The 16,331-nt window shown below is 41.0% G+C and overlaps 2 protein-coding genes and 1 long non-coding RNA gene across 6 annotated transcripts in view; 1 reads left to right on the top strand and 2 right to left on the bottom strand.

Annotated features, from left to right (window-relative positions):
* Window positions 1–4,841: 4,841 nt before the first annotated feature.
* On the bottom strand, window positions 4,842–12,314 carry LOC117778500 (solute carrier family 12 member 9-like). Of its 4 annotated transcripts, none has more exons than XM_034614108.1 (14): window positions 11,948–12,314; window positions 11,133–11,267; window positions 10,873–11,010; window positions 10,681–10,787; window positions 10,366–10,564; window positions 10,000–10,107; window positions 9,541–9,652; window positions 9,016–9,173; window positions 8,406–8,488; window positions 7,678–7,802; window positions 7,376–7,568; window positions 7,083–7,257; window positions 6,318–6,464; window positions 4,842–6,194 (listed from the first exon to the last, which is right to left on the bottom strand). In XM_034614108.1, the coding sequence occupies exons 1-14, from the start codon at window positions 12,150–12,152 to the stop codon at window positions 5,257–5,259; spliced, it is 2,823 nt and encodes a 940-aa protein (XP_034469999.1). In that variant the 5' UTR covers window positions 12,153–12,314; the 3' UTR covers window positions 4,842–5,256. The 4 variants fall into 4 exon arrangements, with proteins under 4 accessions (XP_034469999.1, XP_034470000.1, XP_034470001.1 ...); XM_034614109.1 differs by having other exon boundaries at window positions 4,842–6,104; window positions 11,948–12,308; XM_034614111.1 differs by having other exon boundaries at window positions 6,006–6,194; window positions 6,314–6,464; window positions 11,948–12,283.
* clcn2a (chloride channel, voltage-sensitive 2a) overlaps window positions 11,977–16,331 on the top strand; it is a 37,867-nt gene continuing 33,512 nt past the window's right edge. Inside the window, exons 1-3 of the mRNA XM_034614105.1 lie at window positions 11,977–12,114; window positions 14,692–14,879; window positions 14,958–15,105. Of these exons, the coding sequence (XP_034469996.1) occupies window positions 14,806–14,879; window positions 14,958–15,105 (222 nt within the window). The 5' untranslated portion in view covers window positions 11,977–12,114; window positions 14,692–14,805. The remainder of the gene's footprint in view (window positions 12,115–14,691; window positions 14,880–14,957; window positions 15,106–16,331) is intronic.
* LOC117778506 lies at window positions 14,660–15,266 on the bottom strand. The gene is made up of 3 exons (XR_004616796.1): window positions 15,208–15,266; window positions 14,927–15,027; window positions 14,660–14,793 (listed from the first exon to the last, which is right to left on the bottom strand). It is a non-coding gene; the product is annotated as an uncharacterized LOC117778506 (long non-coding RNA).

Here is a 16,331-nt window from a genome sequence, read left to right as displayed (position 1 = left end):
TGTTTACCACTTTTATTCAAAAGTGTTACCCAGACACAAAAAAGATTAAACTGTTCACTATAAACAAGGTATAAAGCTAAAGTAAAAGTGTATCTTGCCTTTAGAATAATTATTTCCATCCTGACTCACTAGTGAGGAATTAACCTGCCACACTTCCTGACATCCATTCACACATTTAGACAGGTGCTGGGTCACTGTCTTACCATCTGCTCTGGGCAGAGACGCCACAAATAGAGAAGAATAAGTAGTTAGAAGCTTCTACTTGTTTGCATTGATCTGTAAATGTGATTTTACATGCTGTTATAGTTGCATGTAAAAAAAAAAATCATGATTGCATGGTCAGTTCTGTCAAAATGCATAAAACGTAAAACATGTATGTAAAACAAAATCAGAATTACATATTGCTTATATACGATATAATAACATAGAGAGCAGGTAATTGTCTAATGCTGCGAGTCACTGTCGCTAAAACAAAAACTGTGTTTACATAAAACAACCAGTGCAAAATTGTTGACGTCTTGATTCCTCCATCATCTAATTCCGTGTGCGGGTCCACAGATGGAGCCGAGTCTGCAGTGTGATTTATACCCGGACAGAAAAACAAGTTTTCACATGCGGAACAGATCACCAGATGGCAGAAAGCACTCGCCTGTTCTGACTGGTGCTGGTTGCCTCGTGCTCTGTGGCGGGCTGAGCCAGTGCAATAGAAAAAAGGTGAGAGGGCGCATGAGAGTGCCAAGCATGTGTGACCTCAGAGACAACCCCAGCTGCGTCCTCCCCCACTTACACGTTCATGTGGGATGAATGCTGCATGACAAAATTATGGAAAATTAGTCAAAATCACAGTCTACCCTGCTCACAAAAATAAAATAATACTTGCTGCTGAAACACAGGAATTTCCCAGTTTTGGATAAACAAAGTCCACCCACCCATCCATCCTTCTCTCCCTGCTTCCATCCATCTAAAGCATTTTGACATTTGAATAGATATTCTAGAAATAAAAACTTCTGACGTACGAAAATGACTTGCTTCTGTGGGTGCACCATTTGACACATGAACACTGTACAGAAACACAACTTGTGAAATCTCTTTATTTTGTCAATGTCAACTTTGTTTATATGGCACATTTAAAACAACACGGCTGACCAAATTGCTTTACAAAGTAAAAGGTACAACAAGAAAACCGTAATACCTAATATATCAAAACACCAATGATAAAAAAACTAATCAAATATGCTGAGATAAAGCATTCTCAACTGGAAAAGAAGGCCAAAGAGAAGAGATGTGTTTCTAACAATGATTTGAAGTGTGTAAGGGGGGGGGGTTGAACTTACAGTATAACACATCTCCAGTATATTACCTCTAGGGAACATACAGTATAACACATCTCCAGCACATTACTTATGGGGAAGATGCAGTATAACATGTTTCCAGAACATTCATTATAGGTAACTTACATTATAACATGTCTCCAGAACATTAACTATAGGGAACATACAGTTATAACACATCTCAACTACATTCACTATAGGGAACATACAGTATAACACATCTCCAGTACATTAACTATAGGGAACATACAGTATAACAAACCTCCAGTACATTGACTAGAGGGAACATACAGTAAAACAAACCTCCAGTACATTGACTAGAGGGAACATACAGTATAACAAACCTCCAGTACATTGACTATAGGGAACATACAGTATAACAAACCTCCAGTACATTGACTATAGGGAACATACAGTATAACAAACCTCCAGTACATTGACTATAGGGAACATACAGTATAACAAACCTCCAGTACATTGACTATAGGGAACATACAGTATAACACAGAGCTGCTGAAGTCTGTTTGATGTGGGCCAATACAATCGAGAATTTCCAGTAAAACTCTGTGATTGGATTGAAGGTGAAACACTTGCAGTGACGTCCACTCTTTGTGTGGTGGGCACTTCTGTCCCATTCAACAAGACACCTCAAATTTCCATCCCGCATTCAATCAGCCGGAAGTGATTCAGTCCCTTCCTCCTGGCTGTGAGCACGGGGCAATCTCCCTCACACTGAAAGAGCTGTAGAAAAAACACGAGTGAAATGGTTTTTTTCACGAGCGCAACAACATTTGTTGCATGTAGGACACTGATACATGCTGTGTTCAGTCCATTATATATAAGCAGACATCTGGTTGCTTGCATGTCGGTGATTCCATTTATAGGCCTCACAGCCCAGGCTGCGTCTGTCTGTGTGCACGCTGCCTCCCACATGCAGTTTGTCTGACGGGTGGGCGGGTGTCAGTGCTCCTGTATGAAAACTCACTCTGCCGCAAACGTGACGTACGCCACAGATGGCGTTCTCACTTCATCAGAAGTTATCCTAGCTGTTGCTCACCGCCACCAAACGGCAGTGAGCCAGTGAGAAAAATGCACGAGTCAGGTTAGTTGTTCATGCCCAAGTGGATTGTGGAAGAATTTACACAGCAGTAATTTACAGCCTAAACACAAACATTAGGGACCCCGAATGTTTTATTCTTTCTTTCAAGAGGGAATTTAGATGTTTTCTACTGAAAATCTAATGGAGATTACAAGAACCGTATCTTCAAATGTCAGTGGTTTACTAAGACAACTGGTTTAGTCACACTCCAACATCCCTGAGCCTATAAAGTCATACATCTTTACACAAGACATTACTCCAAAGTGATAAAAAAGGGTTATTATTATATTTGTGACACTTGTTTCCGGTTAGTTCCATAGGAAGACAGGCATTCTTGTCATTTCAATCCAATTTCATTACATTTGTAGCATGACCTCAATTCACATATGGTTGAAGTACCTGGGGGTCAGGTGACAGGATGTTCCTGGTCCTTTTAAGGCTCTAGGCCGAAACTACAGATATTAGTCAGCAGGCTACAAGCACCACTGGACACCTTGAATTGAGTTACTGGCAACGATGAAAGTGCACAATTTCAAATCACTTTCAAATTAAGTAGGTAAGGTGCATTAATTCCATTAAGATTAAATACTCTCTCATCAGTGATGGAATTGACTGCAGAAAGATGATGCTATTAGCAGTCAGTAAAAAAATCTGGAACATTAAATGGTTACAGTCCAACAAAGGCGGCCTGGATAGGTATTGTGACTGAGGTTCAAACCATGGAGAGAATTACGTTTTTGAACGTGTCTGCACCATCTATTCATGTTCTATGTTTTAAATTGTCAATTCGATTGTTGACAAGGACACCAGCAGTTTTCCAAAGGGGGAACTAGAACACTAAGTACATTTACCTCGTTGACTCCTCTTTAATCAAACAAGCTTAGCAGAACACCTCCGTGTCTTTAATATTCATTATGTCTTTCCTCCATCAGCAAATCTCCCCCTCCCAGTCATCGCCAGTCGGAAGTGATTCAGTCCTTCCATCTTTCAGCTTGTTGACTCGGGCGGAAGAGAAACATGGTGTTGAATCTGATGCCAAACACAGCCCTGGCAATTTGAGTAGATCTACCTGCGTGTCATTTTCAAATAAAGTTAGTGTTCACTGTGTTTGTAAATGGGTAGGGATGAAAGTGTTATGTCTTAGATGCCCATATTTCCTCCATAGCCTGTGAACGCAAGATCCCATAATAGTTCTTGGAGCCGAATCTGCCTCCATCTGTGAGCACACTCCCTCCCACATGCAATTTGTACGTGATGTGTAGGTGGGTGTCGTTATTCCTCCTGCACAAGCCGAATTTTGTATTTCATGTATGTGACTGTCAGATTACTTTATTGGTGTGGAGTATCAATACATATTTTCAATCTCATTTTGTTCAGTGGTTTCTCTTTACTGTAGTCGACCTCAGTATGAAATATGCTAAACTGATCTAATTGAATGAATGCATGTTACTCACGTGGCACTGTGCGTGTTAGGAACATACATTATGTATGAGGAATGAGCTTAGGGTGATCTTTGTTAAACCTGTAGGTTTCTTCTTTTTGCAAGTGCCCAGTTTCATCTGCACACCAAATGTCATTCCAATTAAGTCACTTCAGATATTTCGGTTAAAGACGATCACACAATTTCTGCTCCTCTTAAGATTTTAACAGGAAGCAGACTCACAGCTTTTTTCCCCCGTATTTACACTGTATACATTCGTTTTTATTCCATTCATATTTTTCTATAGCATATATTATCTATATTACCTTAGACTTAAGTATTGCATGTTACTTATTGCTTACTGATGCCTATTGCTAATATCAAATTCCCCCATTGTGGGACTAATAAAGGATAATCCTGTCCATATTTTAACTTAACGTTACTTGTGTTTATATTGTATATTTTAACTTATTACTTTTGCAGAGGGCGTGTTTCACTATTCTCTTTTTGATGCTGCTGTAACACAGTAAACTTCACTATAGCAGGACTAATAAAGAACTTATGTTATACTCAAACAAATGTTACTACATTAGTTTTTTTTTTAATCAATTTTTTAACATTCATGACACAAACACACCCCTGAGAAGCAATACCATTTCAACATCTTGTAAACATGATCGTTAGAGATTGAAATATAAACCTACAACAGAAAACCAGTTAGTAAAGTACATATTCATCAACTGGCTTTAGCACTGATAATATACTATACCAGCAGCCCAGACACACTTGGTACAACAACAATCACCACAGCCACGATACTAAGCAAATATCGCCCTCTGCTGGTAATCAACAGACAGGTCATGAGTATGACTTCTGAGCAAACTGGATGAATGGATTTAAAGTTTCCTGTTAAATACGAGATTAATAAAGTGTTGAGCAACAGATTTTAACGATGCTAATTTATAAATACAACTGTTGTAAAGAAAAATAGGTAATACAAGAATTCATTCAATTTATTTTCTAATAAACAAACATACAAAACAAACAAAGCTCGGCCACCATGTTTAAACTGTACATTACAAAATGCAAGGAAAAATAAACTAGAGCACAGGACTAATACTTCAGGGAGGGAAGGAATCGCAAGCACTTTTCCTCCTTTCACTCCGCAAAAAGTGCAAAACCTTTATACATAGTAATCACAGAAGTAAACTCACCACATCCATGTTGTGGCCCGATATTGAACTAAGGGGAAATATTATCAGTATAAGTGCTATTTGGGTTTGTGATCTCCATTTCGAATCTGTGGTTGACAGCTTAAATATCTGGTGAATGAATTGGTGGCAAAAAGCAGTTCCATGGAGGAACAATGCAGGATCAAGATGAGTGATGGAGGTGACAGTAAAAATCTAAAGATCAGTAGTGACCACAGGAGTGACTCCATGAATGAGCAATGTTGGGCCGAGGTCTCGACTCAACAGTTCCACCTGGTGCAGGTAGGCACGGTAACGGTTTAGGTCTGCAGGTGGGCGTGGCAAATACAGGAAACGCACAGCAGGTCTAGGGGCTCCGTGTCGTAGAATCAGATTGTTGACAGCACATATGTATTCTTCTGTGAGCTGAGCAGCATTATTGGGGAACATTTCATTGCCATCTTCCTTTTGAGCCCTTTCTTCTTGCTCCATCTTCTCCTCACTCTGCGCACACTCTGCCAGATTCCCTTTCTCCCGCCCTCCTCGTCTCTGCCAGTGCAGCGCCACCACCTCGTCCCAAGTCACCATCTGCACCTGAGCTGAGATTCTTAGCTTCTTTAGCATCACCCTGAGCTTCGTCTCCTCCTCTTCCTGCAGTCTGCAACCAGCCTCAACGCACAGGAAGAGGCGAAGTCTTGCCTGGTTCCAGGTGCGAGTCTCTTGCAGCACGCAAGCCAGCTGCAGGAGGAACAGCGAGCAGATATCAACGTAGCCATGGCTGTCTGGTTGAAGCAGATTCAGAGGCCACACATCGACAAAGGGCCCCGTCATGCTTTGGTGGCCTGCAATCTTTCTTCCAGAACCCAAGACCTCCTCCCGGTTGAACTGATCAAAGTAACGAGCCAGTGTCACATTCTTCCCCATTTTAACAGCGTCAGCAATCAGTGACACGTATTCCTCTTCCTGAAGATCTTTGTCTTCCTCCGCGCCCCTCACACTGGGGAAGAAAGGGGACCGCTGCTCTGTCGGGTCTTTGGTTAGACAGACAGTATCCAAACCGTAGCCTGTAGACACAAGAATTTTACCTTGGAGGTTGTCTTGTGGGGTGCAGTCATCATAGAAACCCAAGACAATGGTGTTTGGCCGCATTCCACCTTGACACAGACATAAGTATCAAATTTGCATCTTCGATAAGAACTGTAAGGCTTCTCCGTGTGATACATTATCAAAATTCAATTGAAATCAACATTGTACAGCAATAAGGTAAACTTGCCTACCAAATCCTGTAATGAAAAGCAGGTTCTGAACTCCGTGTCGGACAGAGTCTGCCAGGGTGAGGTTGACAAATGCCTTGATGTTGAGATGATCTACTAGAGATAGCCAGGATTCATAACAGCTTTGCAAAGGATCAGAGGGCAGCCCATCTGCAGAGAGAAAAGACAATCATCTCATTCCCTCAAGGGCAGCATGTGTTTGTTGTGACAAGCAGGTGTGTGCGGCCCCGCTCAGACCTTGTATCAACATCCTTCCTGAGAGATTCGATCACCACAAGTATACAGTGTCTGTTCCCACCTGGCATTACAATGTGTCCTGAACATCATTTCAAAATCTTTATGTCCCAATGGGCTTAGGTCAGGTATCTACACTGAAAGGTGGTGGTCAGTGTTAATATTGTGGCAACAAACAAATCAACGTATGGACACTGACGAGCGTAAACGCATGTTTGAATGATTGTAAAAATGTGGCGGGTTAGAAGACATTAGAGGAGGCACTAGGTCGTCCTTAATATTTGGATTAATTTGCTTTAACACAGAAAAGAATGTGACCACATGTGCCCCATACCTCTTCGGAATTTGTCAACATTATAAGTCATTGAAACTGATAGCTCAGTCCTACTATGGCCATTGCTCATATTTAGAGCTTTAACTATCACCTTTTAAAAACAATTAGTCTTCAATAGTTGTAAAACCTACAGAATTACAATACTAAAAATTAGAATTTTGGTCTTAGCACCAATTAAATGATGTATATTTGCTTCTTACCCAGTAAACCCAGCTTCACATGTCCCAATACATAGAGGCCACTCTTCTTCAAGTCATTAATGAAAGTCATAAGACCCGTAGAGCTGCGAGGGTTCGCCACCATCAGAAGCAGCTGGGGCCTCCAGAACTTCACGTGGTCTTTACGCACATCCAACATCAACAGGTACTTACGCACCTGAATCAAACAAAGATGGGATGAGAAAGAGAGAAGTGCTGTTGAAGTAGATAATGGAAACCCTAACCCTTATTAATATTGTTGATGTGAGACGGATGGTTGGTTTGTGACTGTGAACCTGGTGGAAGATGAGAGCCTGGCTGATGTATCCCCAGTTGCTGATGGGACCAAGGTAGTGGATCAGCATCAAGAGCAGCAGCATAAAGGCTATGCTGGCAAAGGCATAAATGGCACTGATCAGAAACATCATGACCAAGCAGCCAATGATGCCCAGTGTGCAGGTGTGCCAGGTAAAACAACGGAATGAGGGTCTACGTCAAAATAAAATAATGACAGAATAAGACAATTACCTTTAATCATGCTTTTGAAAATTAAATCCAGTACAGGAAGCTTAGCTCACGACAATATCCTTCACTTTACCTGAAGTTTGGTGCAGAAGCCCATTCAAGAGCCAAACAGGCCAGGTTGACGGCAGCATAGACCAACAAGAAGAAGATGGTTACAATACCAGCTATGGTGTTCAATTTACCCGCAAACAGCACCACCTAGTGTCAGAAATAAAGATCATCATTTGGCTTATACTTGATTCAAAGCACCAGTTAAGCCACAATGAAAAGTGAAAAATGTCTCATCAATATTCTTGAATAACAGACATCTTTCAAGCTGTAGAGTTAGTTGTTTATTTTAGTATTTCTTTCCTCTTTTGTATATTTACTCTGGCTATTTTTGATCTGATTGAATATCTTATAGAATACATGATTACTAAAAAAATTGATAGCTGCAGCCCTAGTTTAGTTTCATTCACCTGACAAATGTTCAGCCAATACAAAGCAGATCAGAGGCTCGATATCTGGCATCAACTTAGATGGTCTACTGCTAATTCAGACTATTTAAGGCTTAAAGTTCTGAATATACAATATTAGAATTTTTAACACCTTGTATTATGAAATTATTCTGACCTGGCATCACTGATATTTCTTAATGCATAATGGCACAAAACTATATACATTATATTTAGATGGTGACTGATTAATGTCACAATCCGAAGTTTTTAACTAGGTCACCAACCAAACATATGATAGAGCTACATAAACAGGGAGTGGTTGAAGACGAGGGCAAGGGAAGTGACATCAGTGTAATAATCCCACCTGTACAAGCAACCAGGAGACGAGCACTGAGACCCAGGGGTTCCCACTCCGAGATGTTTTCCTCGCCAGAGCCAGGACGCCACCTGTACAGATACAAAAATCACTCGGTCTGTTATTGCTCATCATCTTGACTCAAATAAACAACTGAGTCATCCCACAATGAGCCAAACCCACAATGAGGGGACTTTTCTTCTGAGAAAAACACTGCGAGCCATCTGCTGTCAAATGATACTTTCTAAGTTAATATACACCAGGAAAATGAGACATGATGAAATTAATAACAAGGGTCAGTGTCTCACATTTCAGATGGAAGCCTCTTTCAACAGATTGCTGATTATTAAAAAGGTTGACTCAGCTTTGTAGAAGACCAGCTGGAGTTGCGGTCATGTACACTGGATCAACTATATAGTCCTGATCATAACCTGAACAAGCAAGATTACAAATGTAATGCCTCACTACAGAAAGGGTCCGGGGCCATGTCAGCTGACAAGTGACAGCTGACATGGTGAAATCTACAAGTCGCTCTCTCAATCTTAAATAAAGATGGGAAAAACAACCATTAGACAAATTAAAAAATGTGTGCAGCTAGACACATGAGCAAGAGTCTCACCAAACAGGTTGTCTTTGGCCAAAGCATAAAGGATCCTGGAAGCTCCGATCAGATTACTCATGGCAGCAGACATAGTGGAGGAGTAAACACCGACTGTCACCATGGGAGACCATATATTGATGTCTCCCAGAAAACTGTAGTCTTTTTGGAGCAGGCAACTACGAATGACAGAAAAAAAAAAAAATTTGAAATAAATTGTGGACAATAGAAAATGTATTCTGAGGATTATCTGTGTTAATAACATTTTAAATAAATATTGATTGTGATTACATTCAGGGAACTTGAACCGTTGAGCATAATCTTAAACTTCAACTAAAATAATCCAACTTTGAAAAAGACAGCAAAAATATTCCAATGCAAATACTTATTTACCACGGAGGTCATGTTAATTACAGATCAGGCTTTGATGCACATGACTTCCATAATCAGACACTTTGCACCAATAGAAAGCTTCGAGTTACGTTTTATCTTATTTGTGCTAATTCTATTCAAGTGTCTTTGACTATGTGTGCATGTGTGACTTACCGGTCACAGGACCAAGCAGCCAGAAGACTCAGCAGATTGTATGTGATGAACGTTATAAGGACAGCTGCAATTGTTCCTCTTGGGATAGAATAGCTGGGGTTTTTCAAGTCCCCTGCAAAACACATGACAGAAGCATATTTTTGTATCACAGTTAAAAGTCCCCAGACCAAATGTTGCAGACTTGCATAAGTTTGTACTTCACAATAGGACAGGAATGCATCTTTAGTTTTGGCCTCTACTTTACCACCAGCCCAGCAGTAGTACTCAGTTCACTGTGTGGTAAAGGGGTATATGAGGGTAGATCAACTGATTTGGAGAGGAGGTAGGGATACCACCACAGGCTTTGCTGACTTAAGTTGTGGTCCCTTCCTTTTTGAAGTGGTGTATAACGGCAAAAGACAACAACTTTGTATGGCCTCTCCAAAACACATTTATTGATATGATTTTAAACACTCTTACCCGACATGTTGGAGCCTGCCATTATTCCAGTGCAACCATTGAACATGACAGCAAACACTGTGGCAAAATTCATCATGGCACCGGTGGTGTAGTCCACTGTGTAACTGGCTGGAGGGAGTGACAGGAGACCTGATCATTCATACATGTCAGAGTTCACCTGTGCAAACAGGGAGCTATGGCCCATCAGATCACTAATTCATTTTGGTGGGTTCTCCTTGAAAAGATGAATGTTATGAACCAACTAACCAGAGCTGATATTGCATGTTTTTTTATACAGGTGTCACATTGTTTGAAAAGACTTTCAAAGACTGTAAAATATGTAGCCATTACTTTTATAACAATAACAGCAACATATCCAACACTTACGCAAGAGGTTACTCTGCAAGGTGTGGAGTCGGAATCCAGTAAAATTGGCTATCGTCAGGCTGGTGCTGTTAACAGATGTATCAGGCAAAACCAACCCAACAGGCCTAACAATGAAGAAACTGATGAAAATGGACACAAGCACTGTTGTGACTATGATGAAAATTATAAAGGCGGCTTTGGCATAGATGTGGGCTCCCACCTGTGAAGACAAACATAATGCATTGAGGCATTAGTGGCATATATCTTAATATACTGCTGACAAAAATGTATCTTCATTTACAAGAATTAAGTATAATGAAAATAATGACATCTCACCAAGCAGACAAGGAAACACAAGAAGAGCAGGCCAGTGCCATAAAGCACAGACCACAAGTATCCTGAAGGCAGCACCTGATGTGGACCTGCAGAAGCTGCACCCCCCTCTGAGAAAGGACAAGAAACCAGCGTTATCTGATACATCAATATACTTGCATGCCTGACTGTCTCACTGCGTCTGATGGACCTCACCTTCTGGGATGCCAAAGACAGACATAATAGCCTCAACCAGACCCAAAACATAGAGAGCACTGCCACACACGTTGGCAAAGAAGAACATGATCCCGATGCTGCCACCAAACTCGGGACCCAGGGCTCGGCTGATCATGTCTGGGGAGCCAAGTTAAACAAAGACCGGACACCACATCTCACCTAATAAAGTTCAACCACAAGTCAGATTCACAAGTGAAGCTTTTAAGATTCAGGCCAAGTCTCTCTGCAACCAAGGATACAGTAGGCACCTCCAGCATCCAAAGCCCCATTGGTGGAGATGGCGCACACAGAGAGCACAGTCATGGTGATAATGATGTAGGCCACCAGGAACATGGCAATAGACTGATAGAGCCCTGCTTGTCCCACAACAAATCCTGGAAGCAGAGGGAGGACATCTTGAATTTATAATGCAATTGATGCATTTAATACATGTTTTTATAATGAAGCTTTACCATCGTTTAGAAAATCTCTGATGATCTCTGTAATTCTTTTACATCATATAGACAGTGTGAAAAATCTATTACTTCAGTCATTTCGCAAAGAAATATTTAACGTATTTGCTTACAGCTCTTTACATAAAGAAAAATCTTCAGTTGGACCAATTTGAATTGACCCAAATACACAACCTGAAAGTATTGTACTGACATACATAATTTTCAAAATAACATTTACAAACAATACTTTAAACCAGTGAGAAAAATTCCAGCTACAGCCTTTGAAAAAGTAAGCAACGCAAAAGTTTGAATAAGAACTTTCTAAACTGATTGTATTTTATCCAATCTAATGCTGCAACAATTGGTTGATTGATCGAATGACAGAAAATCGACTAATCGTCAGAAAACAACGTGCACGTTAAGCAGCATTGGAAATTGCCTTTGTTAGATGCAGCTTCAAATTCAATGGCTCACCTTTGCCCTACATGAATTTAGTCAACAGCTAACACTTCTGTCTGCGGTTTACCTGAGTCAAATCAAGCCAAGGTTTTTTAAACTAGACTTAGTGTTTTTCTAAGTGTTAAAGTGAGTCGTTAAAGAGTCCCCCCCCTCGTACTCACCTACTCGCAGAAACACGACGACGCTGAACATGGACAACAGAGTCGGTGTGATCACTCCGAACACCACACCGAGCTTTCGGGCGGGTTTCTCCCCGGACCCTCGGCCGCCCCTGCCCACCTTGGCTCGGCCGTGTTTGGAACCGTCCGTCGGCTCCGGGCCACTGGTGGTGAGTCGGTAATGTAGGAGGGGAGCCTTCTCTGACATGGCGGTTTTAACGACGACGGCTTCAGCAGAAACTCTTTCAACTAGTGGCTAATGTCTCGGTCCAGGAGCTACGGTGCTAACATTTAAGCTAGCGTTCGCTTTCCCGAGCTACCGCCACTCACCTCCGGCAGACTCACCTGTGCAGCTGATGACGTTAAATGAGCTGGAAAATGACGCCCCTTCCTATAATTGGCTGATGTCGTCACTCTCTACTTGATTAATATCCGCCTCACGCTATGCGCCCACCTGTTAGCATTAGCATAACAACAGCACATACCTAACAAGCTAGCGATAAAAGAAGCAAAAAGCTAGCTCACCGTAAATCAAAACCCCGTTCTATCTAACTAATCACCCAACACAATAAATAGGTGTGATTAAATAATGGGTGTATAACACATCATAATTGTTTATTGCATAGTACATCGTAAAGGTTTTTGTCATCATTAACAACATTCATATTCATATAGTGTTGCAAACATGTACTTAGAAGATTTTACATGTAGACATTCATGAAGAAACTATGATGGATTTGCTGCATTGGGATAAAAAAAGAAATATATAGGAACGTGTACATATATACAGCAAATCGTAATGTTTGAAATAAAAATATAAACAGATATAAGTTCTAAAAGTGCAATGAGAACAAAAAAGATGTGCTTATTAAATTCATACCAGTAGAGTGCAGCAATATTTTCTAGTCTTCATTATTCTTAAGTATGTGTTGTTGATAAGTAGCCGATATGTTTTTTATTATTATGTATATTAATTTAAGTGCAATGACTGTCTAGCAATGTAACCACATTGTACCACTAATTTTAAAAGGACTTAAACAAATCTTTCGTGAAAACATGAACCAAAAATACCAAGTAGACTTTTTTTGTTCTGGCCATGTGATCAAGCTGGAGATCGCTCTCTTAACGTTGAACAATCATTTGAATTTTAATACATTTGCAAACAGTAAAGTCGAGACAAAGCTGCCTCTAAGCTACATGTAAAAAGAGAAGCTACTTGCCTTTTGGTAGATCGTAGGCTTGTATTGGTCGTAAAGGCCTAAAATTCTATTCAACGCATCCTTAGCTTTATGTAGAATGATACAACGATACCTCCCTCCGATTGGTCCATGATGCTCATCATCGCAGATACATTTCTGCTTTTTGCCCTTAAAATGTGAGTCTGTCAATAACAAGATACAATAGCAGACTTTTTACACATGAGGCGTTTCAGGGTGAGGAGGAAGTCCAGATCAATCCTGCTGTTTTGCGTTGGTGGAATTTATTGACTTGGGGCTCCCGAGTTTAATCCATCCCGTCATTTGTGAAGAATAATGGGTCCACCAAAGTTGTTAGTGTGTCACTTGTGGGGGCATCTGTCTTCCATATTGATCATGAACTTCTCCAGTTTGCCTGAGATCAGTTGGTTGTATCTCAGGAGGACTGTGCTCAGACTCTGCGACCTTAGAGGAACACAAGACAATGATGGAGTCTCCACTGGCCCCTGTTGGTCCAAAATGAAAACAGAACGACAGAGTGTGAGCAAAAATGTGAAAAGGTGGCTTGACATCAAACCATAAGGCGAGAATTGTAATTTTCAAAAATGTCAAAATGTTATCCTTTAAAAACTTATAAAAACGGATTCTTGACAATGGAAATCAATCGATCAAACAATCAATCAAATTGTATTGGTATAGCCCATATTCACAAATCACAATTTGTCTCATAGGGCTTTACAAGGTGCGACATCCTCTACCCTATTAACAGGGGGAAAAAAATGTAGAAACCTCAGAGAGAGACATGTGAGGGATCCCTCTCCCAGGATAGACACAAGTGCAATAGATGCCACGTGATCCACAAAATAACTTTCCAAATTGGAGGTTATTATGTAAAACATTGATTGCAGGACATCCATCTTGCCCATGTGTGACTTTTGGGAATAACTGTCTCACTGGGAAAGTATGCGCTGCTATCTTCTTCTTGTCCTGAGGAAGGAAGTCTCGAGGTCAAACAACATAACATCATCAGTCCCATGGCACAGATATTCCAGAGCCACAGGATAAGAAATCAGGACACTGATAATGCCTCTGAATCAAATAAAAAACAGTTTTAAGTCACTATGTGCAACATTTTGTCAACACTTTGATCATTTTACTTAGGTAATTTGTAGGTTAAAAATGAAAAGTGAAAGTCTGACAAAAAAACGTTTCATAGACACCGAAAGGTGGTTTTAACCACCTTTCGGTGTCTATGAAAGGTGGTTTTAACCACATTTCACTGTCAATATTTAGGCATAATTAGGATCTTGGTGGTGAAATATGTCAATTTAAATGGTAACATGTATTCTAGACATCCAAAATTATGGTTATCTTACCCTCGACATGTACTGTACATTTATTTTTTGACCTGTAAATCACCAAATCCGTGCTAAATGGGAACGCTTTACTCTTTTGTGCTGGCAGTTTATGAACGTGACAGCTTCTTACACTCAGCTGAAGGTGTGTGAGAATGACCAAGTAGTTGTTGATGTTGTTCTCCAATCTCTGCAGCAGTGAAGTGCCACATCCTGGCGTACTCAGGGCCCTCATGACCTTCACACCTTCAATAAGAAGCCTCAAGGATGCAATGATGTCTCCTCTCCTCTCCTGGTACTGCAGTAACACATGCACAGAAAAAGACGACAAAACATGTTTTCAGAACAAATCATTAAAAACCAGAGTAACCACTCAAATCATAAGTAAGCAAGTAATAAATCCACTATGGCAGAGGATTTTGGATTCATACATGTGCTAACATACTGATTTGTTTTCCCAAGATGCTACATGAAGCTCTGTGCAGGGCAGCTGAACCGGTGTGGAAAGGGTCATGACGGCATTGCAGTCACTCTGCCAAGGAAGAGACATGGAAAAGAGGTGACAGTAGCCAGACAAACAGGTGAGAGACGGACTGATGGGAGACTACAGGTAACAACAGATAAACAGGACAGATACATCAGCCCAGCAGGGGGGAAGATAGACAGAGAAATGTTGGGAAAGTTTATCTCTCAACTGTGAAAAAAAACTCACCAGTGCACTTTCCATTTCTGCCACAATATTCAAAACCCTTCTGGCGGCTCGATTACACACAAAGTCTATGGGTTTCGTCTCAGCATCCCACACCTCAGAGGCTACCATACAGAGCAGCAGGAGTCCTGCACGAAAACACAGAAACACACGTTGAAGCTGAGGCACCACCTGCAAGCTTCTTCAGCTTACAGCACTAATGTCTTCATGTGTAAAACCTCGATTAGTTTAGGCTCACTACTCACTGCTTAAAGCCATGCCCTGCTCAGCCTCTCCCAATGAGTCCTCATTTGTTCCATCAAGAGATTTGCCAGGTGGAAAAATGCGGTGTTCCACTGTAGTGTAGGTGCTGTGTGTCCGTTTCGTCTTCGCACTTGATTTCCCACCTTCTCATTCAGTGCTGGGAAGGGCAAGTGTTATCTGGCCTGAGAGCAGGATGCGCTTCAACTTCCCCGCTGCGTAGCATAACAAAGCGCTATAGTCTGAGAATGGCCTTTCATTGGTATTAGCCTGGATTATTTTGCTCCTCCTCTGGCCAGAGTTGGCTTTGGAAGCGTTACAGGGACAGCGTGCTTGCTGACTAAAAGGTTAATGATTTATTATTGTGAAAGACTCAATTTGCTCAGCTGACGTGAAATCCAGTCACTACAGATGGAGGGTATTTACTTTTTGTCAAGGTTTGCCCCGGCCAGTAGTGGTCACATGGGTTAATATAAATCACAAAGCTGATGTCAGAGGGAGCCACCCGGCCCACGCAACATGGGTGGGTGTGTGGGTAAGGTCTGTGCTTGTGGTGACTAATCTGTGTGACTTGTGCACGTATACAAGTGTATGTGCAGTTTGTTTTAGACACCCACAAACCTGTCCTGAAGGTTGTGGGTAAGCTTGATTGTTTCACTTTTGATTTATAAATTCTTACACAATAGTTCCAAACCTGGATTTTTATTTTGGAACCTTTTGTTGTAATAATTAGACTCCAATTTTGACCAAGCTGTATTGTATATTCGTCAGTTATAATCCGTTCGTGTAATAGCCTTACTGGTTTACCTTATACTATTTATCACCCAGGAGGAGGAGTGAGGATCTATACCCGGATACATGAAATCATCCATGGGGGTGTAATTCCA

Source organism: Hippoglossus hippoglossus, chromosome 17 (genome assembly GCF_009819705.1).
Source record: "Hippoglossus hippoglossus isolate fHipHip1 chromosome 17, fHipHip1.pri, whole genome shotgun sequence".
Taxonomy (NCBI): Eukaryota; Metazoa; Chordata; class Actinopteri; order Pleuronectiformes; family Pleuronectidae; genus Hippoglossus; species Hippoglossus hippoglossus.
Note: the sequence above shows the minus strand (reverse complement) of the source record. Positions and strands in the feature narration are given on the sequence as shown.